The 27,049-nt window shown below is 37.8% G+C and overlaps 3 protein-coding genes across 4 annotated transcripts; 1 reads left to right on the top strand and 2 right to left on the bottom strand.

The window, feature by feature from the left end:
- The first annotated feature begins 213 nt into the window (after positions 1-213).
- Positions 214-8,515, top strand: LOC127628068 (pre-mRNA-splicing factor RBM22-like). Its single transcript, XM_052104745.1, has 11 exons — positions 214-299; positions 2,135-2,188; positions 2,319-2,348; positions 2,431-2,563; positions 2,870-2,970; positions 5,033-5,205; positions 6,464-6,664; positions 7,605-7,769; positions 7,867-7,955; positions 8,133-8,264; positions 8,368-8,515. Exons 1-11 carry the CDS (start codon positions 246-248, stop codon positions 8,511-8,513), a joined length of 1,278 nt encoding a protein of 425 aa, XP_051960705.1. The 5' UTR covers positions 214-245; the 3' UTR covers positions 8,514-8,515.
- Positions 8,516-9,582: 1,067 nt separating this feature from the next.
- On the bottom strand, positions 9,583-15,990 carry LOC127628077 (myozenin-2). 2 transcript variants are annotated; one of them, XM_052104757.1, is made up of 6 exons: positions 15,720-15,990; positions 15,414-15,509; positions 14,604-14,758; positions 12,844-13,003; positions 12,051-12,234; positions 9,583-9,766 (listed from the first exon to the last, which is right to left on the bottom strand). In XM_052104757.1, the coding sequence occupies exons 2-6, from the start codon at positions 15,487-15,489 to the stop codon at positions 9,583-9,585; spliced, it is 759 nt and encodes a 252-aa protein (XP_051960717.1). In that variant the 5' UTR covers positions 15,490-15,509; positions 15,720-15,990. The 2 variants fall into 2 exon arrangements, with proteins under 2 accessions (XP_051960717.1, XP_051960716.1); XM_052104756.1 differs by having other exon boundaries at positions 15,414-15,526; positions 15,720-15,988.
- Positions 15,991-18,676: 2,686 nt separating this feature from the next.
- LOC127628080 (ADP-ribosylation factor-like protein 3) lies at positions 18,677-25,240 on the bottom strand. The gene is made up of 6 exons (XM_052104760.1): positions 24,746-25,240; positions 24,262-24,405; positions 22,047-22,163; positions 21,759-21,809; positions 19,553-19,738; positions 18,677-19,238 (listed from the first exon to the last, which is right to left on the bottom strand). Exons 1-6 carry the CDS (start codon positions 24,761-24,763, stop codon positions 19,191-19,193), a joined length of 564 nt encoding a protein of 187 aa, XP_051960720.1. The 5' UTR covers positions 24,764-25,240; the 3' UTR covers positions 18,677-19,190.
- Between the last annotated feature and the right edge of the window lie 1,809 nt (positions 25,241-27,049).

Raw genomic sequence — 27,049 nt, 5'->3', positions numbered from 1 at the left:
CCAACTGTATGTTTTCTTATTTAATTCTTTATTGGTTTAGATGTTCCTGGCTATTTCTTTTAAATTATGTTGCTTTTTATTATTTTATTTTTAATTTTTTTAGTCGTTCAATGAAAAACATAAAATATAATTTATTTTAGACCTACACCACTCCATGACAGTAGGTTACGCTGTGCTTATTTTTCACCCGAACAGGAGCGAAGCGTTGTGGGTAAAACAACTTCCGTTCACGTTAGCTCGTAGAAATGGCGACTTCGTTGGGATCCAACACGTATAACAGGCAAAATTGGGAAGACTCTGTGAGTATATAAACACTCTCTACTTTTTTTATTTTAAGATTTTTTTAATAACGATTGTGTGTTCTTTGTCTAAATTCCCCAACAATCAAATTATTTACAATGTTAAGGATCCTGTTCTTTGTTATCTTAGCTCCTGGCTAATAAAAAAACATTTTTGCCATTTCTTTTTTAAATCAATCTAATTATTAGTCTTTTTTTTCTTTTTAAATATACATACACTGGGGGCCAAAAGTTTGGAATAATGTACAGATTTATGGAAGATATTGGTACTTTTATTCATCAAGTGGCATTCTACTGGTCAAACTGTTCACATTAATATCGTGAAAATTTACAATTTGAAAAAAAATTCTGAACTTCTTAAACTACAAATAATTCTCATATAAATATCCTCCACGTGCAGCAATGACAGCTTTGCATATTCTTGGCATTCTAGCTGTCAATTTGTACAGATACACGGGCGACATTTGAACCCACGCTTCCTGTAGCACTTGCCACAGATGTGGCTGTCTTGTCGGGCACTTTTCACGCATTTTACAGTCTAGCTGATCCCACAAAAGCTCAATGGGGTTAAGATCCAGAACACTCTTTTCCAATTATCCGTTGTCCAATATCTGTTTCTTTGCCCAACCTTTTCTTTTTGTTTTTCTGTTTCAAAAGTGTCTCTTTATTTGCAATTCTTCACATAAGGCCTGCACCCCTGAGTCTTTTCTTTACTGTTGTACATGAAACTGGTGTAGTGCGGGTAGAATTCAATGAAGCTGTCAGCTGAGGACATTTGAGGTGTCTGTTTCTCAAACTAGTGATGTACTTATCCTCTTGTTTAGTTGTACATCTGGTCTTCCAAATCTCTTTCTGTCCTTGTTAGAGCCAGTTGTCCTTTGTCTTTGAAGACTGTAATGTACACCTTTGTATGAAATCTTCAGTTTTTCAAGCATCGTATAGCCTTCATTACCCAAGACAATGATTCACTGACGAGTTTCTAGAGAAAACAGTTTCTTTTTTGCCAATTTTGTCCTAGTATTGACCTTAAGACATGCCAGTCTATTGCATTCTGTGGCAACTCAAACACAAACTTAAGCTTAATTTAATGAACCAAATATCTTTCAACTGTGTTTGATATAATGGCAAGTGGTTGTCTAGTACAAAATTAGCAATTTAGCATTATTACTCAAGGATAAGGTGTTGGGGTGATGGCAGCTGGAAATGGGGTCTGTCTAGATTTGATCAAAAATTACTTCTTTTCAAATAGTGATAGTGCTGTTTTTTACATCAGTAATGTCCTGACTATATTTTGTGATCAGCTGAATGCCACTTTGGTGAATTCAATTACAAATGCCCTTCTGAAACAGTAAAATCTGTACATTATTCCAACAGTTTAGCACCTGCTGTAAATATACTTAAACAATGATTTATCCCAATATGTAGAGAGACAGTAGTGGGGAAATCATCTTTCCAGTTGCTATATTGCTATTATAACTGTTCTTTATTGGACTAAAACAAAAATCAAACACCAGAAATGACAAGAAAGGCAAATAACATATATTTTAGGGGTTCTAGTTAAAATGCAAGAGACTTTATATCAACAGTAAATATATTGCGTGGTATGTGTAATATAGTATTAAGAAATGTGTGCATATAACAAACATTTGACATCTTATTAAATGTATGTTTTCATCTGTTAGATCTGTAGATCTTTTTGACTGTTAAGACTTTTTTTTTATTTTTTTTTTTTACAATCTATCTGTTGTGTACCTGTATTTTTAGCTTAACATGCGTAGTCATTGTTATATTGTTTATATGCTTATATCTTTCAACCTTTCACTGTATTTGAATAGGATTTTCCCATCCTCTGTCAAACATGCTTGGGCGAAAACCCTTACATCCGCATGGTGAGAGTAGTGGGGTTTTCTCAATATACATCTTACATTCATCCTTGACTATACCTAAGCTGTTTTTCTTCATTTGTTTTAACCAACAAATTTAACCAACTTTAACACTGTAAAACTTTTCTTTTAACAGACCAAAGAGAAATTTGGCAAGGAGTGCAAGGTACTGTTGCTCATGAAAATTGACACCCCATTTTTACTCTACGCTGTGTTATTTCATTCTTTTCACGTCTCTCGTCTTTTAGATCTGCGCACGTCCCTTTACAGTGTTTCGCTGGTGTCCTGGCAGCAGGATGCGCTTTAAGAAGACCGAAGTGTGTCAGACCTGCAGTAAAATGAAGAACGTCTGTCAGACCTGCCTCTTGGATCTGGAATATGGTAATGCTGTACTTTTATATTTTAGAACTTTGATTGGACCATCCTAATTTGTTGGCATATTGTGAATATCTGTAAGTGAAATGGCAGGAGCAATGAAGTAGATGATTTCGTGAGTATATGTGGTACTTTAACATCAATGTACTGAAAATATTGTGAAATTTGATCAGCGATTTAGTTTAAAAAGTGTATAAACTGACTTAATTGGAATTTTATCATTCTTAAGGGGGATTCAGGTGATTATTTTTGTAATTAAATGTTACTAGAATATGTTGCAGTTTTCATTGCATCTTTTTGTACATTGCACAGGTTTGCCCATTCAGGTTCGAGACACAGGGCTGTCCGTTAAAGATGAAGTACCAAGATCAGACGTCAATAAGGAGTTTTACACTCAGAATATGGAGAGAGAGGTAATGTGTGTGTGTGTGTGGATATTAAACATTTAATGGTTTTGTTTAATCTACAACCGTACTTAAAGGAAACCTTGACCTAATTAGACATCGCAATGTTAAACAATAAATAGAAAATGAAATATAGAGTACTGTGCAAAAGTTTTAGGCACTTGTGAAAAATGTTGCATAGTGAGGATGTCTTCAAAACTAATGACATAAATAGTTTTCATTTATCACTTAATGTCATACAAAATCCAGTAAACATAAAAAAGCTGAATCAATATTTGGTGTGACCAACTTTGCCTTTAAAACAGCACCAATTCTCCTAGGTCAGGGTTGGGCAACTATTTTGGTAAAGGGGCCACATCGGCTTTAAGTAGTGCATGGGGGGCCACATTGTATTCCTTTTGAGATACAATGTTCTGGATTGATTTGGTTTTTGTATTTCTTAAGCCCAGAAATAGTTGTGTACTATTCTGAAGTGTATCTGTGACTAATGGGACCTGTTGTGCAATTGCCTAAAGTATTGTATTGCTCTACAAAGATAGATACTTTTCTATCAGGCATTAAAAAACTGAATAAAGGCTGAGCTTATAAATGTATTTTACCATCTCTACTTCCCTGTTAATTAATTATTCAATTTAACAATCTCTACATCAGGGGTCTGTTTTAATATATAAAATAATTGAAATTTATAGAACTTTGAATGTTTGTGCAAAGTGGGCGAGTTAACTTATTTTATTCTTAAACATTACCCGTTTACATGCTAAAAGGGTCACGCTGTGGGTCTCCTCGATGGTTTGACTTTCAGCACACAACTGAATAACACCGGCTGTATGACTATGATAAATGATAACTACAAGAGTTAGAATAACATTCAGGTGCGAAGGGACTTCAACGTTTGCACAAATAAAAAATACATATACATATTTGTCTCTGGCTTGCTTTTGCTCGCATGTCAATGATGCCGAGATCTACTTTTATATTAATTTAATCACTGAGAAGGTTTACCTGCAAAGTAGCAGCAAACATCACAAGCAGCCTCAAGAATGGGCACAGAATATTGCACCACAGATCGTTAAATTTGTTCAAAGGGGAAAGCCAGATATAAATAGCACACTCGCGTGCATGGTTGCCGGATTGCACAAAATAAGTATAACATTAGGCAGAATATTGCCAATTTGCACAAGTATAAATCTCAAACTAGGGGAGTTGCGTCTCTTATCTGCAACCTTGAGCATTTTAAACGCTTGTGGAGACACGTGACGTCCCAATGCAAGTTAACTGAAATATCCAATGAAAAATACAAACACTTTTACGATAAATGAGCCGCATTAAACCATGTGGAGGGCCTGATCTTGCCTGCGGGCCGTCTGTGCTAGATACACCTGGACACAGTTTTTCTTGGTTGTCGGCAGATAGGATTTTCCAAGCTTCTTGGAGAATTCACCACAGTTCTGCTATCTATATAGGCAGTCTCAACTGCTTCTGTCTCTTCATGTAATCTCAGACTGACACGATGTTCAGTGGGGGGCTTTGTGGGGGCCATGACATGTATTGCAAGGATCCCTGTTCTTCTAATCTTTTCTATTTGCAAAAGTTATGTTTGGGAGTCTAACATTTACAAAGAATGTTTGGCACAGGGGCGGCTGTGGCTCAGATGGTAGAGCGGGGAGGCTACCAATCGCAGGGTTGGTGGTTCGAATCCCGGCCCACACGGCTCCACAGGCCGAAGTGTCCTTGGGCAAGACACTGAACCCCGAGTTGCTCCCAATGGCAGGCTAGGGCCTTGCATGGCAGCTCTGCCGCCATTGGTGTGTGAATGGGTGGGTGATTGGGACACAGTGTAAAGCGCTTTGGTAACCTCTAAGGTTAATAAAAAAGCGCTATATAAGTGCAGACCATTTACCATTTATATTTCCCATTGACACACTGAAGCTGAAGATATATAACCATCATAAGACAAATGCTTTTGTGATACATCTTATGTGTCTAATACTTTTGCGCAGTACTGTATATTGGTCAGGTAAATTCTGTCCATTTGCCTTTGTTTATCCTTTTTCTCTGTTTTTGTGTGTAGATAGCTAATTCTGATGGCACAAGACCTGTGGGGATGCTCGGCAAGGCACCGAGCAGCAGTGATATGCTTCTGAAACTGGCTCGTACCACACCGTACTACAAGAGGAACAGACCACACATCTGCTCATTCTGGGTGAAGGGGGAATGCAAGAGAGGGGAAGAGTGTCCATATAGGTGAGAGCAACCATTCCAAAATCTACTGTCAGTTTAGAATTATGTCCCAGAATTGTCAATTTCCTGGGTTCAGTTATGGGAAAACATGGAAATATCAGGGAAATTCTAAATGATTTTTCAGGCCTGGAAATGAATACAAATCTTGAAGTGATCTTTCACCAAAAAATTAAAATTCATAATTTACTCAGTCTTATGACATTCCAGCTGTGCACAACTTTCTTTCTTTTGCTCAACACAAATAAAGATTTTGAAAGGAATATCTCAGCCCTGTAAGTCCATACTAGGCAAGTGATTTGTGGCCAGAATTTTGAAACTCCAAAAAGCATATAGAGGCAGCATAAAAGTAATCCATATGACTCCAGTGGTTTAATCTGTTTCTTCTGAAGTGATATGATAGGTGTGGGTGACCTCTAAATACAATTTCTCTAATTTAAAGATCTATTAATCTCCACTTTGAATTCTACATTGTTCTGCTTTTAATTTTGGCTATTTAAATTTTTTTGTGCATATCACCACCTACTGGGCAGATAGAAGACATTAGAACAAATGTATTTCTGTTTCTTACCCACACCAATCATTTTGAAGATTTTGATGTAACCACTGGAATCAAATGGATTATTTTATGTGGTTTTTTTGGACCTTCAAAGTTCTTGCCACCATTCACTTGCATTGTATGGACCTACAGAGCTGAGATATTCTAAAAATCTTAGGTTGTGTTCAGCGAAAGAAAGTCATTCATGTCTGGGATGGCACGAGGGTGAGTAAATAAGATAATTTTCAGTTTTGGGTGAACTATCCCTTTATATTTTATATAGTAAATATGTTTTTCTATTTATGTTCTACTGTACTAAAATATAAAATTGGCTAGATGTTGTTTTTGTGTAGAGTAATTTCCGTTTTGAAAGTGAACCGTTCTTTTGAGTCAGATCTTTTCAGCTAATCGAACTAAATTAATCATTAGCCAATTGGTCTGAATCAAAATGATTTATTTTTTTTATCATATAAATGACTGGAAATGTCATGTAAATCCATCTGTGAAAAAAAAGGGAACCTTGCATTTCACGTGTTGGAACACTGTGTTGTCGTCATTTCACATCTTTGTATCAGATTGCTTGCTTGATAAACATCATACATTGTGATAAGAGTGGCATATTTTATCAAATGTGCTGTAATGCTGAATTATGTATAAGCAATTATGAATTAAGATTACATTTTCAAGCATGCCTTGTGGATTCATTTTATTGCTGTAATATAACAGACACGAGAAGCCCACTGATCCAGATGACCCGTTAGCTGACCAGAACATTAAGGATCGATTCTATGGCATCAATGATCCTGTGGCTGATAAACTTCTGAAGCGGGCCACTACCATGCCCAGACTGGACACACCCGATGACAAGACTATCACCACACTCTATATCGGGGGGCTGGGAGAAAACGTTACAGACTCTGAGCTCAGGTTAGTCCATTACAGAGTTGTGCTGAAATGATTAGAGAATGTTATCGACAACGTTGACAATAAAAAAAAAATGTTTTATTGTTAAATAGTTGTTTGATTTAATTTAACGTAACATGAGGACAACACATTAAACTCTAATGATGATGCAAGGTGCAACACTGCAGCTCTCGCCTGACTGACGAGAGGAAGAAAAAACAGCTCACAGTCCAGATTCACTCTAATCTTTACAAACAGCTTCAGCTGCTGTAGATCGCAAAATTTGAGGGATTGTATAAAAATACCAAAAAAGTAAATACAGAAGCACTCTCATTGTGGAATAAACAAAGCCGGAGCTGCCTCTCCACTGAAGCAAAGCTTGCATGTCGAGTATTTATAAAGGAAACACCCCGGCATTACATCTTTAATGCAGTTATATTTAATGTTTTATAGCTTTATTAAAGTTCAAATAATAAGCAAGCAGTTCATGTAAATAACTCCAAAAAAGGCATTTCTGTGTGCGGTCAGCGCCTCTTCTCTGATTTGTGCGAAGTGTCCAGATCTAAGGGGCAGAGATTGAAACCGCAGCTGGCTGATGCACACTCAGTCACAGGGACACTCGTTCCTTGAGTGCGTGAGTTTGCTGCAGCTATATTATAACATGATGACGCGTGACTTATTGTATCATAATACAGTATATGTGTCACTGTGCATTTCTTATCGTGAAGAAAATTGGCAATACGCAGCTTTATTAATAAGAGCTTTTTTGTGAGTTAAAGATGGATTGAAGTGAACAGAAAGGTTAGAAAGGGTAGTCTTCACACCTTTATACACTTAAAAAAATTATATATATAATTTTCTGTAAATAAATAAAAGATGCAATGAGTTTTACAGTATTAATGATGGAAGAGGCCAAATGCGCAACAGTTCTGGGTTCTGAATTGGCTTTGGTTTTTCTATGTAGGAATCACTTCTACCAGTTTGGAGAGATTCGTACCATCACCATTGTTCAAAAGCAGCAGTGTGCTTTCATCCAGTTTGCCACACGGCAGGCCGCAGAGACAGCAGCAGAGAAATCCTTTAACAAACTCATCGTCAATGGAAGGCGCCTTAATGTAAAATGGGGCAGGTTAGTGAATGGTTATATATAAGAAACATGACATTTTTAAAGGTTAATATTTATTTTCCTCTGAGTTGATTACTGAATGTTTACATTTGTGGTTCAGGTCGCAGGCAGCTCGTGGTAAAGAGAGAGAGAAGGATGGGGTGACAGAGAGTGGAATTAGGCTGGAGCCAGTGCCAGGTCTCCCTGGAGGTAAGTGACTGAGCTTAGTTCAAATCTCTCACACACTGACTCACTATAAAGTTTGAGTAAAATAATATGGACGTGTATTTGAGAAGTGGAAAATTCTACTAGACTGTTTTGTTCAATAATACTGTATAGTTTAAGTAGATTAGCATGTGATTTTGTCTTGCCATGTCTTTCCAACAGCTCTGCCTCCACCCCCTATGTCTGATGACAATGCGCCAGCCAACTACTTTAACCTGGTTCCTACCAGCTCTCCTGCTGTTGTAAACCTGGGATTGCCTCCCCCACCTGGGGTTGCCATGCCGCCACCACCTGGTTAGTCTTACCCTACTTCCTCCTGTCCCTCCTTGTTTGGATTTCTGCAACCCAAAATCAAGTACTTGTTTATCCCATTAAATGTTCCTTCTGTACTCTCAAGGTTTTGGTCCTATGTTCCATGCCATGGATCCCATGGCCCCACCCATGCCCCTTCCAATGGCCATGAGGCCCCCTGGACAGGTCCACTACCCATCCCAGGATCCTCAGCGAATGGGGGCCCATGCAAGTCGTCATGGAGGCCCTTAAAAAGTCATGCTGCTACCTCACTGTTCAGTGTTAAATACTGAACAACTAAAACCGAAGTGATGTTGACATTGCCCTCATTTTTTTAATTGTTTATATCTGTCAATCATTTGTTAGAATGGTAATTTAGTAAGATGGAATGTGAATATGTAATTGATAAGAACCATTACAGCAAGTTCCAGACACTAGGAAAAATGCCAGCATCTTAAAATGTAAACAATTAGATTTTTATTTTTATGCGTTTGATTGACAAGTTACTGCAAACTGTTTTCTTAAATTTTGAAAGAGCTTGCTGATTTGGCACAGACTTTTGTGTATTTTGTGTTTTATAATATGAAACGTGGATGTCTTGCATTTCTAGAATGTAGGTAAAAGGCATGTAGGGTATTGTTGCAGCCTGGAGATCTCCAAACGGGAGCAGAAATTTCAAAAGGATAGAATACCCCAGAAGAGTGCAGTGTTACTCCAGATGGGGTTTGGGGCAGCTCCAAAAGGAGTCAACACTTCCACCCACTAAAAGGGTTGGGTTAAAATTTGGGGGCTCTGTATGTCTTTGCTGGCAGTTTGGAGCTTCTGCCCCTGTTTGGAGCTCATCCTGAACCTATATCCTTGGCCAGATGACAGAAGAATTGGTTGCAGTGACCAAGGTTAACCAAATGGGGGCACTATTGGCCATTTCAGTAGTCTAAAGGCTTAATTCTGTTTTTCATACTTTTTCGTCCTAATCCTCTGAAATATTCCAGGCTTTGCTTTGAATTCTTCACTAGTTTGCATCTGAACATCACTGTAAGGTTTAGCATGTATCTGTTTTTATAAATATAAAGAACAATGTGTTTAACTGAACTGTTTAAAAAAATGTTTTACTGTAAAGCTGTCTTTGTGGTTACATTTAGTCCAATTCACATTTTTTTATGTTGTGGCATAATCATTTAAGTAAAATACATAACAGGATCATAGCATGTTAATTGACAATATATGTAAACTTTAATATAATTAGCATTTGATGGCTCAGTTCATACTTTAAATTAATGGCTCATGTAGAGTTTATTCCTCAAAGATCAGTATCTAGGCTCTACAGATCAAGAGTTTCACTAGTGTACAGATTGCTCCAGCCCCGTGGCGTACGGTTGAAGTTGGGGCGGTGGCACATCCTGTCCCAGGTCAGGTTAGGCTCGGTGTGAGCTTGAAGCAACTCAAAGCCAGGTAATGGTAGAGCCTTCACAGTTCCTGCTGTCCCACCAAATGGCATTGGAGCTCTGTAAAGAATAACAATGATTCCTTCAATGAACAGTCTTAACTTCCATAGTGGTTAAGTGGAACTATCCATCTTGTTTTTGTCACCCACAAACTGATACATTAGCCAGAATAAGGTTTTGTAACCGGAACCACAATTTCTTATTTTAGGCCTAACCTTAAAGGGATTCGAGAATTTCTCATAATTTACTCACATTTGTGCCATCACAGATGTGTATAACTCTTTTGCTCAGCACAAAGATTTTTATAAGAATTTCAAGCTCCAAAAATCATATAAAGGCAGCATAAAAGTAATCCGTATGACTCCAGTGGTTAAATTTATATCTTCAGAAGTTATATGACAGGTGTGGGTGAGAAACAATCAATACTTAAGTCCTTTTTTATTATAAATATTCACTTTCACATTCTGATTGAAATATTGATCTGTTTCTCACCTGAATTGATTGCATCGCTTCAGATGACATACACTGATCAACAAGGTCATGTGCCAAGTTCCGGGTAGATTAGATGGCAAGTGAACAATCAGTTCTCATAGCCAACGTGTTGAATGCAGGAGTAAAGACCTGAGCGACTTTGACAAGGGCCAAATTGTTATGGCCAGACATCTGTGTCAGCATCTCTGAAATGGCAAGGCTTGTGGGGTACCCCTGGTCAGCAGTGGTGAGTACCTACTGACAGTGGTCCGATGAGGGACAAACCACAAAACGGGTGTTTGGCGCCCAAGTGCAACAAAGGCTATCTTGTCTGGTCTAAACCAACAGAAGGTCTACCTTGGCAAAAGTCACAAATTTGCAATGATGGTTATGGGATGTCTGTCACAATGCATCAGACCTTGCTGCTTATGGGGCTACTTCACTTCCGACCGATCAGAGTGCCCATGATGACCCCTGTCCACCATCGAAAGCACCTACAATGGGCACGTGAGTGTCGGAACTGGACCATGGAGCAGTGGAAGAAGGTCCCTGGTCCAATGAGTCTCGTTTTCTTTTACATCATGTGGACGGCCGTGTACGTGTGCGTCGTTTACCTGGGGGAGTAGTGGCACCCGACTGCACTGTGGGAAGACAACAAGCCGGTGTAAGGAGTGTGATACTCTGGGTAATGTTCTGCTGGGAAACCCTGGGTCTGGCCATTCATGTGGGTGTCAATTTGACACGTGCCACCAACCTAAACATTGTTGCAGACAAGGTACACCCCTTCATGGCAATGGTATTTCCTGATGGAAAATGGTCTCTTTCAGCAGGATAATGCACCCTGCCACACTTACACATTGTTCTGGAATGGTTTGAGGAACATGAATAAGAGTTCAAGGTGTTGTCCTGGCCTTCAACTTCCCCAGATCTCAATCCAATTGAGCATCTGTGGGATGTGATGTACCAACAAGTCCGATCCATGACTGCTCCACCTCGCAATTTACAGGACTTGAAAGATCTGCTGCTAATGTCTTGGTGCCAGATACCACAGGACGACTTTAGGGGTCTTTTAGAGTCCATTCCTCAGCGGGTCGGTGCTGTTTTGGCAGCACGTGGAGCACATTAGGCATGTGGTCATAATGATTTGGCTCATCAGTGTATATTTAACCACTGGAGTCTTATGTATAAAGCTGAGGTTTTCTTCTAAAAATCTTTGTTTGTGTTCAGCAGAAGAAAGCAAGTCATGCATATCTGGGATGACATGAAAGTGAGAATTTTATTTGAAACTGACAGTTTATATCAGGCATATGTCCAGTGACAGACATGCAAAGATGTGTTAATTGATTTAAAGCTGAAGTGTGTGTGTGTGTGTGTATATATTGAAGTAATTTATTCAATCCCATCTTAATATGGAGAGACAACTATAAGTAAGCCATATGTGAATTCCCTTCCACGAAAAGTGTAAACTGTGTGGTGCTCAAAATATTGCTCTGTTTGAGCATCTCATCTAGCCTAGCACAGCAACATTGGCTCAACCAGTTGTGTGAGTTGGGGGTGGGTCTAGCTATTTTTCTGTCCAATAGCAGACAGGGGGAGTGTTCAGGAAATGTGTATTTTTTATGTTTTTATCGAACAAACAGATAGTCCCTCCCCCAAATCGCAACATTGGTCTAGTCAGTGTTGTTGTGTAGACCTAGATGGGTCATCAAAAACAAACAAAAGGATTGACATAGCACCACAGAGACACTGTGTTTACAGTTTTTGAGGAAAATTAACCTACTAATTGTATCTCTGCATATTAAGCTGGGATAGGAGAAAGTATTTCCACACAGAAATATGTAAAGCATTGGTTTCACTGGTGGTCAATGGGTACCTGTTGAAACATTTGTAGTTGCTGGGGGTGAGTTTGTAAGGTGGCTCAGGTAGACGGTTGCTGATATTGGCCAGTAGCATCTCTCTGTCAATGGGCTCTTCCTCCCAGGGTGATTGGTAAGACTTTGGGATCACAGTGACATTGAACTTCTCATGGGGAACCTCTTTCAGATGCCCACCATAACCTGGGTCAGAGATAAGTGAGTGACCTTCCTTTAGGTTTGGGGAGGAAATGCAGTGCTAAAGAACAACACAAACCACTGTAAGCAAGCTTCTCTCCTAATGCTCATAAACACACAATGGATTTAATAAAATGAAAATCTGGGTTGTTTCTCACCAAAACTTAAAATATGCCTTCAGAAAAATTTGGAATATTATGCATGGACTACTTTTATGGTACTTTTTCTTTTGAGGCTTGAAAGTGATTTACTATCCATTGCCATTGCATTGAAAAGACACTTTACATTTATTCATTTGGCAGACACTTTTATCTAAAGTGACTTACAAAAGAGGAACACATAAGCGAATCATCTTAAGTAGACAGTGGTATGAAAAAGTGCCATATTACAAAGTTTCGAAAGCATCAGAATAGTAGGATTCAAAACCGATTAAAGTGCAATGATTTGAACACCCATTATTTTTGTGTTCTGTAGAAGAAAGAAAGGTTTGGAAATCTAAGGAGGTGCAGAAAAGAGTGAGCTATTCCTTTAATCTACTCGTTATGGATTTAGCTTTATTGGGATATCCTTTACAGTATAAAAGCACTCTAAAAACACACCTTATTACATCTTTACCTGGTGCAAGCACACTTGGGTTTCCTTTCTTAGCGACTGTATGTTTGAGTGTGGTGACCAGGTTGTTCTTTCCACCCTCTGTGATGTAGACTTCAGATGTGAAGTGCGCTCTTCCTTTCTCTTGTGTAGTGTTCTGGCCTTGAAGGGTTTCCTCTAAGAGCTGGGAGGTGTTAAAACATCATCCATTATTACTGAATCTTTTAACTTGGATTAACAGTTGCTTACTGGTAGATATGCTTCAGTGAACCATAACATATTTACTTCCATAATGTGGCACATTTCTAAGTGAAACAGTGCAGAACTGGCTTTTATCCATCTGGAATTGGAGGATGGCTGTGAGTTGTAGTTAATTCGTCAATTATATTATGACTAAATTAAATGAGAGTTTAAGTTTTAGGTCACTAATTTACCACATGTATTTACTGACACAAATGCATTCTTGGCATTTGTAAGTCAAAGTATATTTCAGCCTATCTTTGCTTTGTTGCATTTGGACATTTTGGTCTCTCGTCATGTTTGTTTAAGCTGGATAAGGCCTGTGTTCCAGTGAGATTTGCCTGTTTTGCTTTGTCAAATGGCGTCATTACAGGGATTGTTTGGAGTTTTGAGAGTCATGGCTTTTTGGCTGAATTTAAAATGAATAATTAATCTCAATTTAAATACTACAAGTAGAGAAAACAGCAAGTACTAGCTAGAAATATCTAGTACAGTGAACGCTAGCAATCTGAATGCATGTTAATTGGTAACACTATGCTTTTATTATCATAGCATTTGTTAATGAGTAAAGCAATGTTAGAACAATCTTAAATTGTACCTGAGTGTGTATATATCAATCCACAGTTTTAGCACCATTTGTGGACTTCTCGGACAGTCCTTTACCCACCATATTGGGCTTTCCACTGCACGGTACAACTCGACTCTGCATGTTTTTTGGGGTTTTCCACTATGTATTGTACCGGATACTTTTTTTTTTAGTACCACCTCGGTCAAGGTTCCAAGCAAGCTGAGCCGATACTAAACGTTAACTCTATACTCTGCTTGAAAGCTTCACTTTATTTTGTTGACCAGCTACTGGAAGCTTGTTTCTAAAACAACCAGGCCAATTTAACTTACACTTGTGTAAAATCACCATGCAACAACTGCTTTATGCAGCACAATGTGCTAGTAGCTAACAGCTAGCAGTTGTGTTATTGTTTTGGTCAGTTTGTGCCATGGTTAAGATGATGTCACGGCAGTAGAGGCGGCACAACTATAATCCCACCCACGCTGAGGCGGCACTAAACTGCAGTGGAAATGCAAGCTCAGAAAAGTAAAGCGAGTAGAGTTGAGGTGAGTCAAACCGTAACGTGCAGTGGAAAAGTGCTATAGACACATTTTTCAACTCATCAATGTTAAATTAGCGATCTGGAATTACTTCACCGTGACACCATCTGACCAGCTTAAATACGGGAAAAATCGCATCCCATATTGATTCAGGATGCATAATTTTATCTTTAAATATGGGATGGGTGACCCCCTTTCATCAGGCACATTCAGACAGGAAATGCTTCTAAATGTAAAACCTATCTGCATTAAGCTGAATGTTAAAACAAAACAAACTTTACAAGTTTCATTTTGGCGAAAGATTACAAATACAAAAATGTTTTCTTTGAACATGTACTGATGAATCTAAAGACCAGGTTTGTATATTAAGAAAGTAAATAGGGTGAATTTTGATTTCATGTTGACTTTAACATACTGAACAGAATAAGATGTCTTACATTCCCAATTACAACATTCTCCAAGGTGAACCTCTCCACTCTTTTAAGTCTCTCCTGAAACATTCTAGATCCTCTGTTGGACTGCAGTTTGAGCTCCTCCATCATTAGGTCTTGAGGAATACTGATCTTCTTCCCAAGATCCAGATGTGCACGTGCTGATTAACACACACATTTTTATTATCACTGAACAGCTAACCATTTTTACTTTACAATGTGCTGTACACTAGCCATTACAATACTATACGTACATGCAATTCTTTTGAAAGTTAGAACATTTTAAACTTTTGTGAGTTTTTATAGACACGAGTTCTCTTTAATACCCTTTGATCATTCATAATTAACATAATCAAAGGCATGTCTAACATTCTCTACTGCTGTCTTGACTCTCCAAGCATGAGAGTAATATAATTGAGTGACACAGGCATCTGGGTGTAACCTAAGCCTGCTGTTTGTTCTGTAACATTTAGAAAGGTTCAGCTCTCTCCCAATCAGGCATGAATGAGTCATGATCTCCCAGAGGAAAGCATTTAGCCTCCTGCTGTCATATTACATTGCAAATTCCCTCACTGTTATGGGCACTGTGTCAAAGTGGATAAGACACACCAGTGCAGAAAGTGACATTTGGCTCTGTTTTCACTTTGATGGCTGTTTTGCTTTTTCCTCACATGTCATACTGCCATTGCTCTCAAACTGATTTGATTGAATCAGTCTTTTCCATTGAGAAGGCATGCTGTTAAAAGAAAGTGAGAATGGATCATGCGTTTCTGTGCTGGGGATTGATGCTGTCATGCTGCTTCAAATGTGTCTTACCTCCACTTGAATCTGAGCACAGTTCCCCCACTTGTTGCTCTTTCTCCTTAGATACTTCAGTGTATAGCACAGGCATGGTGATATAAAGTGCCCAACCTTCAATAAAACCAGTCCTATAAGAACAAGACTTTGTTTTGATAGTATCCCTAATAAAGAATCTTGCAATTGACTCCTTCGGGTTTCATACACTGGATTTGGCAGCAAAAGGTATGACAATCTTTTTTTATTAAAGAAATATCTTCTTTGACCTCAAATAAAGCCTGAAAAGACTTCTTTAAATCAAGCTGCACAGATCGCAGAACTTACCAATTTAAAAATTCAGAGACTTTTCTTCAAGTGATGTCAGTCTAGTTGCTGTATCCTCTCCCAAGGCACAAGCACAAGTGAGCCCATGTCAGACAAACTTTGGACCCTCTTTCTTGCCCTGGTTAGATCACAGTCTTATTATAGTGAGGGAGGCATGTAAGTAATGGACTTGAATTAGCACAGTGGACCTTTAGTATCCAGATTAATTAAAACTTGATCCACTGGTCGTAACACAAAGCATGTGTTGACCCGAGAGGAAGGCTGGGCTCTGAGTCACGCCTAAGTCTGTCTGCCTCCCAGGTTCAGCCCCTTTTGAGAGGATGTTAGGGGGCTGAGGAGGGTCTTAACGTGGAGACCATCCTTCACTATTTGGTGAAAATGTTATACTCTATTTGCCCTTAAATATGTTCATCTCTGTTCATAGGGTTCAATACAAGTTAAGTTCAATCAGCAGCATTTCTAGCTTAATGCTGATTAATATACAATATAATTTTGACTTGTTCCTCGTTAATTAAAAAAAAAAAGCCAGTTCCAGTAAGGCACGTACAGTGAAAAGGAATGGGGCCAGTCCATAAACATTAAAATACACACAGTTTCAATAGAATAGCCTCAAGACAAACATTATGTGATTCTAGATTGACATAATTTCTGTTCTACTGAATCTTAGTGTGATAAAATCACTTATGGGGTTTACTGGTGTTGCTTCATTATGGTAATAAAGTTGTAATATTGGATATAACTTTGCACAGATATGGCCAGTAAGTGATTTTATCACACTAAAATCATGTTAACACCTATACTGTTTACATATCGTGGCTATACTTTTGAAACAGTGTGCGTTTTAATGTTTATACTCTGGCCCCATTCACTTCCATTGTAAGTGATTTATGGTTTAAAAAATGTTTTATTTATTAAACAAGGGATTAGCTGAAATTATTTTTTGTGGTAATCAGCATAATGCCACAAAATGCTGTTGATTTACCTTTCTGCAGTATAAAGTTGCCTGATAATACCCAGAACACCTACATTTGCAAAAAACAAAGTACTGTTCATAGTACAGTTTTATAATAAAGTTCATGCAATATTATACTGTTTGATATGTTATTACACACTGCATACTGTTTTATATACTTTGCAAAAAAACATTAGGCAGAATACAATGGAGTACTCATTGAGTACTAAGATAGTTTTCCAATCTAAACATTGCTAGCCCTTGCTCTTGTGTGCATTCAAAATTAATATAATTGTTAAAGTCTTTAAAAACTACAGAAAATGTAATGTCACAATTCATTTTACATAATCACAGCATGATGCACACACAGGATAAACATAACTAATATCCAGTCAAACTGAGACAAAAACATGGGTTTCACATACAGTGGGTATGGAAAGTATTCAGACCCCCTTAAATTTTTCACTCTTTGTTATATTGCAGCCATTTGCTAAAATCATTTAAGTTCATTTTTTTCCCTCATTATTGTACACACAGCACCCCATATTGACAGAAAAACACAGAATTGTTGACATTTTTGCACATTTATTAAAAAAGAAAAACTGAAATATCACATCGTCCTAAGTATTCAGACCCTTTGTTCAGTATTTAGTAGAAGCACTCTTTTGATCTAATACAGCCATGAGTCTTTTTGGGAAAGATGCAACAAGTTTTTCACATCTGGATTTGGGTATCCTCTGCCATTCCTCCTTGCAGATCCTCTCCAGATCTGTCAGGTTGGATGGTAAACGTTGGTAGACAGCCATTTTCAGGTCTCTCCAGAGATGCTCAATTGGGTTTAAGTCAGGGCTCTGGCTGGGCCATTCAAGAACAGTCACGGAGTTGTTGTGAAGCCACTCCTTCCTTATTTTAGCGGTGTGCTTAGGGTCATTGTCTTGTTGGAAGGTGAACCTTCGGCCCAGTCTGAGGTCCAGAGCACTCTGGAGAAAGTTTTCGTCCAGGATATCCCTGTACTTGGCCGCATTCATCTTTCCCTCGATTGCAACCAGTCGTCCTGTCCCTGCAGCTGAATAACACCCCCACAGCATGATGCTGCCACCACCATGCTTCACTGTTGAGACTGTATTGGACAGGTGATGAGCAGTGCCTGGTTTTCTCCACACATACCGCTTAGAATTAAGGCCAAAAAGTTCTATCTTGGTCTCATCAGACCAGAGAATCTTATTTATCACCATCTTGGAGTCCTTCAGGTGTTTTTTAGCAAACTCCATGCAGGCTTTCATGTGTCTTGCACTGAGGAGAGGCTTGGTGGATGGCTGCAGTGATGGTTGACTTACTACAACTTTCTCCCATCTCCCGACTGCATCTCTGGAGCTCAGCCACAGTGATCTGTGGGTTCTTCTTTACCTCTCTCACCAAGGCTCTTCTCCCCCGATAGCTCAGTTTGGCCGGACGGCCAGCTCTAGGAAGGGTTCTGGTCGTCCCAAACGTCTTCCATTTAAGGATTATGGAGGTCACTGTGCTCTTATGAACCTTAAGGGCAGCAGAAATTTTTTTGTAACCTTGGCCAGATCTGTGCCTTTCCACAATTCTGTCTCTGAGCTCTTCAGGCATTTCCTTTGACCTCATGATTCTCATTTGCTCTGACATGCACTGTGAGCTGTAAGGTCTTATATAGACAGGTGTGTGGCTTTCCTAATCAAGTCCAATCAGTATAATCAAACACAGCTGGACTCAATTGAAGGTGTAGAACCATCTCAAGGATGATCAGAAGAAATGGACAGCACCTGAGTTAAATATATGAGTGTCACAGCAAAGAGTCTGAATACTTAGGACCATGTGATATTTCAGTTTTTCTTTTTTAATAAATGTGCAAAAATGTCAACAATTCTGTGTTTTTCTGTCAATATGGGGTGCTGTGTGTACAATAATGAGGAAAAAAATGAACTTAAATGATTTTAGCAAATGGCTGCAATATAACAAAGAGTGAAAAATTTAAGGGGGTCTGAATACTTCCGTACCCACTGTATCTTCTTAGACAAAGTAAAAGAGTTTAAACTTTTGAATTGTTCTGTTAGCAAGAAGTCTTTGGTGTGACAACTACCAGAACAGCTTAGGAGAACAGTTCTTTTGATAGTTACGTGAGTGAATCATCCTTGTTTTAGGGTGCAAGTTCTGCTTTTTTGCATTATTTATGCCCCAGTATTTCATATGTCTCAAAACAGTGACAGAAACAGCATTGTTTATAGATTGTTAGCTTGTTAGTGAGCTTGTCTTGTCAGAGAACAACACAGATTCTCTGTAAGTGAGTAGAGATAAGAGAGGGGTAAATTATTAGTTTTTTTTCAGTCTCTTGGCAGCCAAATTACAAACACAAAAAAGCTCATTCATATTAGTATAAAAAGAGTGTCCCAAGGAAAATATCTAAATGTTTTATATGAATACAGATGAAGAATGTGTTGAAGTGTGTTTGTACAAAATAAAAGTTTTAACGCCAAATAAAAAAAAAGTAAACCGGTTCATTTCTTCTTATTTACAATGTTGTTGCTAATCCAGTTCATCCCCGCCTGAAAGAAAAAACAGTGGAACAAAAAACAGAATGGCAACTTTAATGTCTTAATTTATGCTTGACTTATAGTTGTCTCTGCATATTAAACTCTGGAAGGATAAAGTATTTTAACATCCAAAAAATTACATCACCTTTAAACCACCAACCATGATATGCTATTTCCCTCTTGTCAAACAAAATGTTCTTTTGCATCTTATCATTTTCCCATATTGTCATATGACTTAACTTAAATGAAACTTTACTGTATGGCTAACACAATGTAGAATTTCATATTTTTAAAGGTCCACCTATGCTACTCTTATCATTACTCACCTGTACACCTTCCCCAGATACAGCACAGCAGGCCTGGATCTGCCACTCTCTGTCCCGGTATGTATGCAGGTTGAGGCCCTCAGCGATCTCACTGGCCGGGGAGGCTGTGACCAGGTCCTGTTTATTGGCAAAGAAAAGCAATGGCACACCCTTCAAGTTCTCCTCATCAATGAGTTCTGAGAGCTCCTGTGGAAGACAAGGTGAGCAAGTGAACAAAAGGGAGTAAAGTGTTGTGTAATCCGCACAACATGGAGATTAAGATAATGTGAATCCCAATTCATATACTGTATAGTATACTGTATAGTACATTCATAGTTAATCATATCAGTGGAAATAGTGTCAAAATTATAATGCAATAAAAATGGTAAAAAGTGCATGGAAGACATAATTGTTTTTGGTGGATTTTCGAGGCATGGATCTGTGCATGTTTTTTTTTTAGCTGTCTTGCCTACAACCCCTTTAAGATTACAGAAGAGGAGTGTTTCTGATGGTTCTCCATTGACTGATCGAGAACACTTTACAATTAACGTTGTATTAGATAACATTAGTTAACACATTAGTTAACATGAATTTCTACATACATGTATACTATTACATTTTTATTTATTTTTGTTAACATTAGTTAAGGGAATATTCAGAGTTTAAAGTTAAGATCAATCAACAGCATTTGTGGCATAATGTTGATTATAACAAAAAATATTTTGACTCATCCCTTCTTAAAAAAGCAAACATTTGCAAAAAGCAACATAAGTTACAGTGAGGCACTTACAATGGAAGTGAATGGGGCCAAGTTTTGGAGGTTTTAAAGGCAGAAATGTGAAGCTTGTAATTTTATTAAAGCACTTACATTAATTCTTCTGTTAAAACTGTATTATTTGAGCTGTAAAGTTGAAATGAAATTGTCATTTTGGCAGTCATTTTAGGATTTTAGGGTTTGTTTTTTGGGTTGGCAATGTTTTAAAAAGTTTTAAAATTGGCAATAATTTTTCACAGAAAATGTTAGTATGAGATTTGATCACAATAAAATCATGTTAACATGCATATTGTTTACATCTTGTGGCTATACTTTTGAAACTGAGTATTTTAATGTTTACAAACTGGCCCCATTCACTTCCATTGTAAGTGCCTCACTGGAACACAGATTTTTGCACTCAGTACATTTTTCCTCATTAAAAACTTCTAAAGATATGAATTGTAATTTTGCAATACATGTAGGAAATCATGACCACTCACATTAAAATGAAGACTCCAGTCACATCAGTAACATTATAAAAGCTGTTTTATTCTACATAGAAACTGTAACTGTATTGTTATTTGAAACCAACTCATTGATTAAAGTAATCACGACTGTCTGTGAATACTCAATTTCTACAATGGCATCTGAAAATGAAAACTACTGATGTTAAATGATGCTGCATCCAAGCCACTAGATGTCAGTGTAAGTCCAAGATGACACAACGACACAAGTTACTGAGTGCACATTTAAAGAAAAGGAGGGATGGATAGGATACATTTTTGTTGTAATCAACAGTGTGGCATAAATGCTGTTGATTTAGCTTAACTTGAATCCGGAATATACCTTTTATGCATTATGAGCTAACATGAACATACAATGAACAACAGTATTTGGTATGAAAAAAAATAAATGCTGTAAAAATGTATTATTCATTGTTAGTTTGTGATACCTAATGTATTAACTAATGTTAACAAAAGCCTAATTGTAAATTTTCACCACCTTTTCTGAAGCAGAAATTTTTCTTTGTGTTGTGAAATTTGAAAATTGGTCACAAGACATGCCTAGAATGGAATATAATGAAAAATATCCAATGTTAGATAAAACATTTGAAAACAGAGAAATTCAATACAGGTGCATTTTTGCCCCCACATTTAAAATATCAGTGGCATTTGTTTTTTTCACTTTCTGTGGTATTCACAATACTGCTATATATTGCTGTACATATTTTCCATCATCAGCGAAGTACATACTTTTCATATACAGGACCCACATTTTTGTTTATTACATCTGAGCTTATCTTTCATTTGTAATGACAGCTGCCTTTATGACTAAATGTATCTTTCCTATGTGTGCTACAGATTAGTTAAATTAGGGGAGTTTGTTTGATATGCATGAGATAAAGAGTGTTTAGGCAATGACAAATCAACAGAGGAGCTGTCATTGTCACAGATCAATTGTGTGTCCTCTTACCAGTCCTGTTTCCTCAAATCTCTTTTTGTCTGCACTGTCAATCACATAGATCTAAAAGAAAGTAAGAGAGAATGAAGACTATTATATATATAACAAAATGATTTTTGACTGATCTCTTCCACATGAGTCCACACACACATATATATATATATATATATATATATATATATATATATATATATTTTTTACATGATTTTAAACGGAAGATGCTTAATGTTGGTGTAGCGATAATCTTCATAATTTTCTGCTGAAAAAATTAAATAAAATAAATAAATACCCTGATCATACCAATAAATCTGTGTTCTCCAGGTATTTTTTCCAGAAGGGTCGAATCTTCCTTTGTCCTCCAATGTCCCACACATTCAGCTTCATGCCATCACAGGCCACACTTTTAATATTGAAACCCTGTAAATCACCACAGTGCAGAATTAGCAGATTATACAAAAGAAGATGCATTCTGTAGATATTCTTTGGCAAGCCAACCTCTTGTGAAGGGCTTTTATACCATAAACTGTTCGGCTTAATTGGGTCAAAATCCTGACAAGAACACTGAAAGAAGCATAATGTATTTAAACTCGAAATAAACCCTGGCCTGCCTTCGAGTCTGAGCAGCCTCCAACTTCTGAGACTTTATGGTTAAGTAATCTTTAACTGTGGGATTAAAGACACTGTTGTAAAACTATTCTTAGAGAGGATCTTCTCTCCCCACATGCTTCGCTTTACAGCTTCAACTGGAAGCACCATATAATGGCTGCTAAAAATCACATAATAAACAACAAATTGTTTCTTATTATAAGTGTTAGCTAGTAGCAAATTTTGCAATAGTTGATGTGCACAGCAAAATGGAAAAGGATGTTGTGCATTGTGAAAATAAATCCTGTTAAATTTATGCAGCTATGGCAGCTGTGGTGGCCAAAATATGGTGACAATCATTACAAAATGTTTCACAGTTCATCATATAAGCTATATACATATATACAAACTGATCAAATGTATGCCCTGAATGCAATGTAAGTCACTTTGTATAAAAGCATCTGCCAAATTCATAAATGTAATGCTTAAATGCGATTTGTTTTATATATATATATATATATATATATATATATATATATATATATATATATATATAATTTGACTTCCCTTTAACTTAACAAAAAGCATGAATTTAAATTCATGCTGCTGTTCTTAGCATGCATTAGCAAATCGATGGATATTAAGGAGGTGTTAAGCCAAAAGTGTTATTATTTTTGTTATGCCTTTAATTGCACCACAGGACAGTGTTTCTTTATAGTATTGTTGTTTTCTAAGTGCTTTCTTGTTTGTCTATGAAGATAGTAGATGAGAACTTCAACAGGCTTCTTATTGAAAAGTCTTTTTAATTTCACCACGCTATTGCATGTCAGACTGATCGCACTGTGAATTCGGCGACAATAGGTCGAAAGTTCTGCTGCTGAAATCAGCCTATTCATGAAATGTCCACAGAGGGGCACCAAAAGAGTTGTATTTTTAGTTGTTAATGAAGTAATACAGTCAAGAGGATTGCATTTTTTACTAACCCTGCGCACTAACCCAAGCACCAATTGTAAATCGTACTCACGATTTTTTTATGCAAACATGTTTACTTCCTGGTTTCCATGGGAACGTATCCCTTGTCTCGGGGGTTGCATTCGCTATCAGTAGCACCAGAAGGAATGCTGATTACATTTTGACTAATGACAAAATATCTGATAGGGTATGGTTCTTTTAAGTAATTCATTAGAATCGGGTTGATTTCAAGGTACATATACATGTTATCATTGTATACTCTTGGGTAAGATGCTTAACCTCCCACAATGACAACATGATAAAAGTAACTAACATTTAGCCAGTTGAAAGTCTTAGTCTCAGGCCAGACCAGTTAGCCCCATAGATGCGATTATGTCATGCCTGAAAAGGGCTTTTCACTATACTTCTCATCCACAGTCTGCCGTCTTCCCTACCAGGAGAGATTAACCTGATTCAACCATTTTGGTTTTACAGTCTAGTATTACCTAAGATGCAACTAAAGATACATATTGGCTTTATGCCAGTAAATTACTTAAGAGTGATAATTTTAGAGCTATTACTGTGGTATTTCAACTGACTTGAATTGCAACTGTTACACACTAATAACCAATGGCTTTGAGAATTTATCTCCTGAACTTGTTGAGGAGGAGGACAGTGACAAAATGCACAAGACATGTGTTAGCATGCTACACAAACTAATAACTTCACACACTTCGGCAGCCTTAGCAAATTAGGCAGAATTACTCATCAGACATAGTTTTTAATACTGCCAGTAACACATAATAAGAGCTGGACAAGCAGTAAATGTATATTCTCTGATGGCAGATGACCATGCTGCTTTCATAACCAAATGTATCCTGATTAGCATGTTTGTAACACTTTTTGCATTAGCATATTTATAAGTGCAAAAGCAAACTGCTCAGATGCTCTGAAATTCCTTCGTAAATGCATTTCTCACCTGAGTAGGTGTGATGGTGTTTACATCTTCAGAAGCAAGTTGTTTTAGCAAAGTGGTTTTTCCAGCATTATCCAGACCGAGAAGGACTATCCGAAGTTCTTGCTCTGTAGTGCCCTTTAGCTTCTCAATGACTGAAAACAACCCCTTGAAAACAAATATTTACGCTTACAAGACCTGATTAAATACAGTTTATTTAAACAACATTGTGGTTATTGTGGGAAATAAAGGGAAAATTCAGTTCTTTCAGGCACACAAGACATAACCCATCACAATTAATGCATATAACTAACCAATTAGACTCAAGTGGCATTGCTAACCCTCACTGTAAGGTGTTTCACATCAAATGTAAAATTTCACCCTTAAGTCAATTTCTACTTTTGACACATTTATTATAACACTGTTATTATAGTCTCTGAATAAGGAAGTCTTTAATCCAAAAAGGTCTTGACTCCAAAAAGGCCCTTCAAACAGATCTTTAGCTTACCTTTTGGACTTCTCCCATAGTGGCGTGGATTTTGTAGTAGGCAGAGGATGCAGAGAGAGATTAAAGGGCACAGCTACATTCTATGCAGGGTATATCTGAGTGAGCGTTGGGTTTCCCAGTTTTGTCTAGTTGTACTAACACCTATCTCGGTCCCACTTCCACCTAAATACTTAACAGGGTGTAGTTCCTTACCTTTTCCCTAGTCTTTTAGTCTTTATGTGCCTGGCCTTTTTCGTATGTGATATAGGGGACAATGTGGAGGTGGGTGAAGATGGGGGAAGTGGCGGATTAGAAGGCCACAATTAGCAATCTCTCCGCCAGCCTCCCCTCCACTCATCTCCTCCAGCACATCTCTTGCATTAAAGATTTACCTGGATTATCCTTAGCCACCACCTGCTTCAACAAAGGCTTCTGAGAGTCTACTCTCTCTACACTCTCCCCTCTCTTTCACGGAAATCCACAGATATTCTATCAAACTTTTAGTCTTCACCATATTGTCATCCTCCCTTCCCCTTTCCCCCCTTGAAATGCATGTAGCCCTATGAGCTTGATTGGCTTTCACATCAAAATAAGCTTATGCAAACAACGTCACTAGATGCTTTCTGGGCCAACACAACACAAAGCACAAACAAAGTCAAGCAAATACTGTGGTTTTTGTAACATCTATCACGATCTATAACTCTGCATAAAATTAAAAGTAATCTACACTAATATTATTCTATTTGTTTCCATGTCTCAACCTCAGGATTCATATCCCGGTTACCAGAGCCAGCCAGATTCAGCTCTGTTCCTGCTTGGTGTCTGAATCCACAGCTATGTATCTCTGAGTGATGACAACTAAATGCAGCCGGTGCTAGCCAGACATCACTTTAGTCTTTTACGATGGATTTCAGGGGATGAACTGATGCCAACTCCAATTATAAGACATTGTATACTTTATATGCCACTGCCTGAACCTGGGACTTAGGATGGACCCCACCGAACCTCAAAGAAATGACCTGAACAAAACAGACTTTTCTGTTGAACAAAAGACTTCATCAGCCAACTAACAATGGACAATGTATCAATGTGAACTTCTGCAGTTAATCTAGGATGGACTTCAAAGACATTAGTCATTAATATTATGGTTCATAAAAAGTCTTATGGAGTTTTGTGTTCCTTGCCACAGTCGCCTTCAGCTTGCTCACAGGGGTTCTAAGTACATTTATTATTTACTTGTTTCATTTTTATACACAATTTCCAATCATATTTAATCAAACTACATAATGATCACTTTAAGACTTTATAGATATTACAGTAAAAAAAATTATTTTTGTAAAGATACTTTGAAACGATGTGTGTTGTGAAAAGTGCTATACAAATAAAAATGATTTGACTTGTGTGAGAAAGTGGTTATTCTGAATGCAACCATGCAATGCCTCTCCCGTGCAGCAGAGGGCGATAGTGTCCATTTTGAACATTTATCATCCTCAGTCTGCTGGAAAATCCAGCTTAAGCTGGTAGCTTTATTTTGGAACATGATAGCTGGGTTCTAGCTGGTCAAAGCTGCTCATTAGCTGGTCCAATCTGGTCTTTTGCTGGTCCAAACATTTTTCCTGTCCAGAGTTGCATTCATTTTTGGCCAAGATCTTGTTTTGATGATGGGAGAGTCGAACAACTCCATAAAGTCTTCTCCAGCACATCCCAAAGACTTTTAATGGGGTTAAGGTCAGAACTCTGTGTTGGCCAATTCATGTGTGAAAATGATTCCTCATGCTCCCTGAAAGACACTTTCTCAATTTCAGACCGATGAATCTTGGCAGTGTCATCTTGGAATATGCCTAAGCTGTCAGGGAAGAAAAAAATCCTTTGATGGGATAACCTGGTCATTCAGTACATTCAGGTAGTCAGCTGACTTCATTTTATTGCCACATGACGTTGCTGAGCCTAGACCTGATCAACTGAAGCACCCCAGATCATAACACTGCCTTCAGAGGCTTGTACAGTGGGCACTATGCATGACGGGTGCATCGGTTCATGCACTTCCCTTCTTACCCCTGACATGCCTCACTTTGGAATAGGGTAAATCTGGACTCATCAGACCACGTTACCTTTTTCCATTGCTCCACAGTACAATCTTTATGCTCCCTAAAAAAAGTATTTTTATCCAATTAGCCTCACTAACAAGTGGCTTTCTTGTGGCCACACAGCTGTTTAGTCCCAATCCTGTAAGTTCTCTTTGCATTGTGCATGTGTAAATGCTCTGACTTTCACTATTAATCATAGCCGTGAGTTCTACTGTCGATTTTTTACGATGTGACTTCA

This window comes from Xyrauchen texanus, chromosome 34 (assembly GCF_025860055.1).
Source record: "Xyrauchen texanus isolate HMW12.3.18 chromosome 34, RBS_HiC_50CHRs, whole genome shotgun sequence".
NCBI classification, from domain to species: domain Eukaryota; kingdom Metazoa; phylum Chordata; class Actinopteri; order Cypriniformes; family Catostomidae; genus Xyrauchen; species Xyrauchen texanus.
Note: the sequence above shows the minus strand (reverse complement) of the source record. Positions and strands in the feature narration are given on the sequence as shown.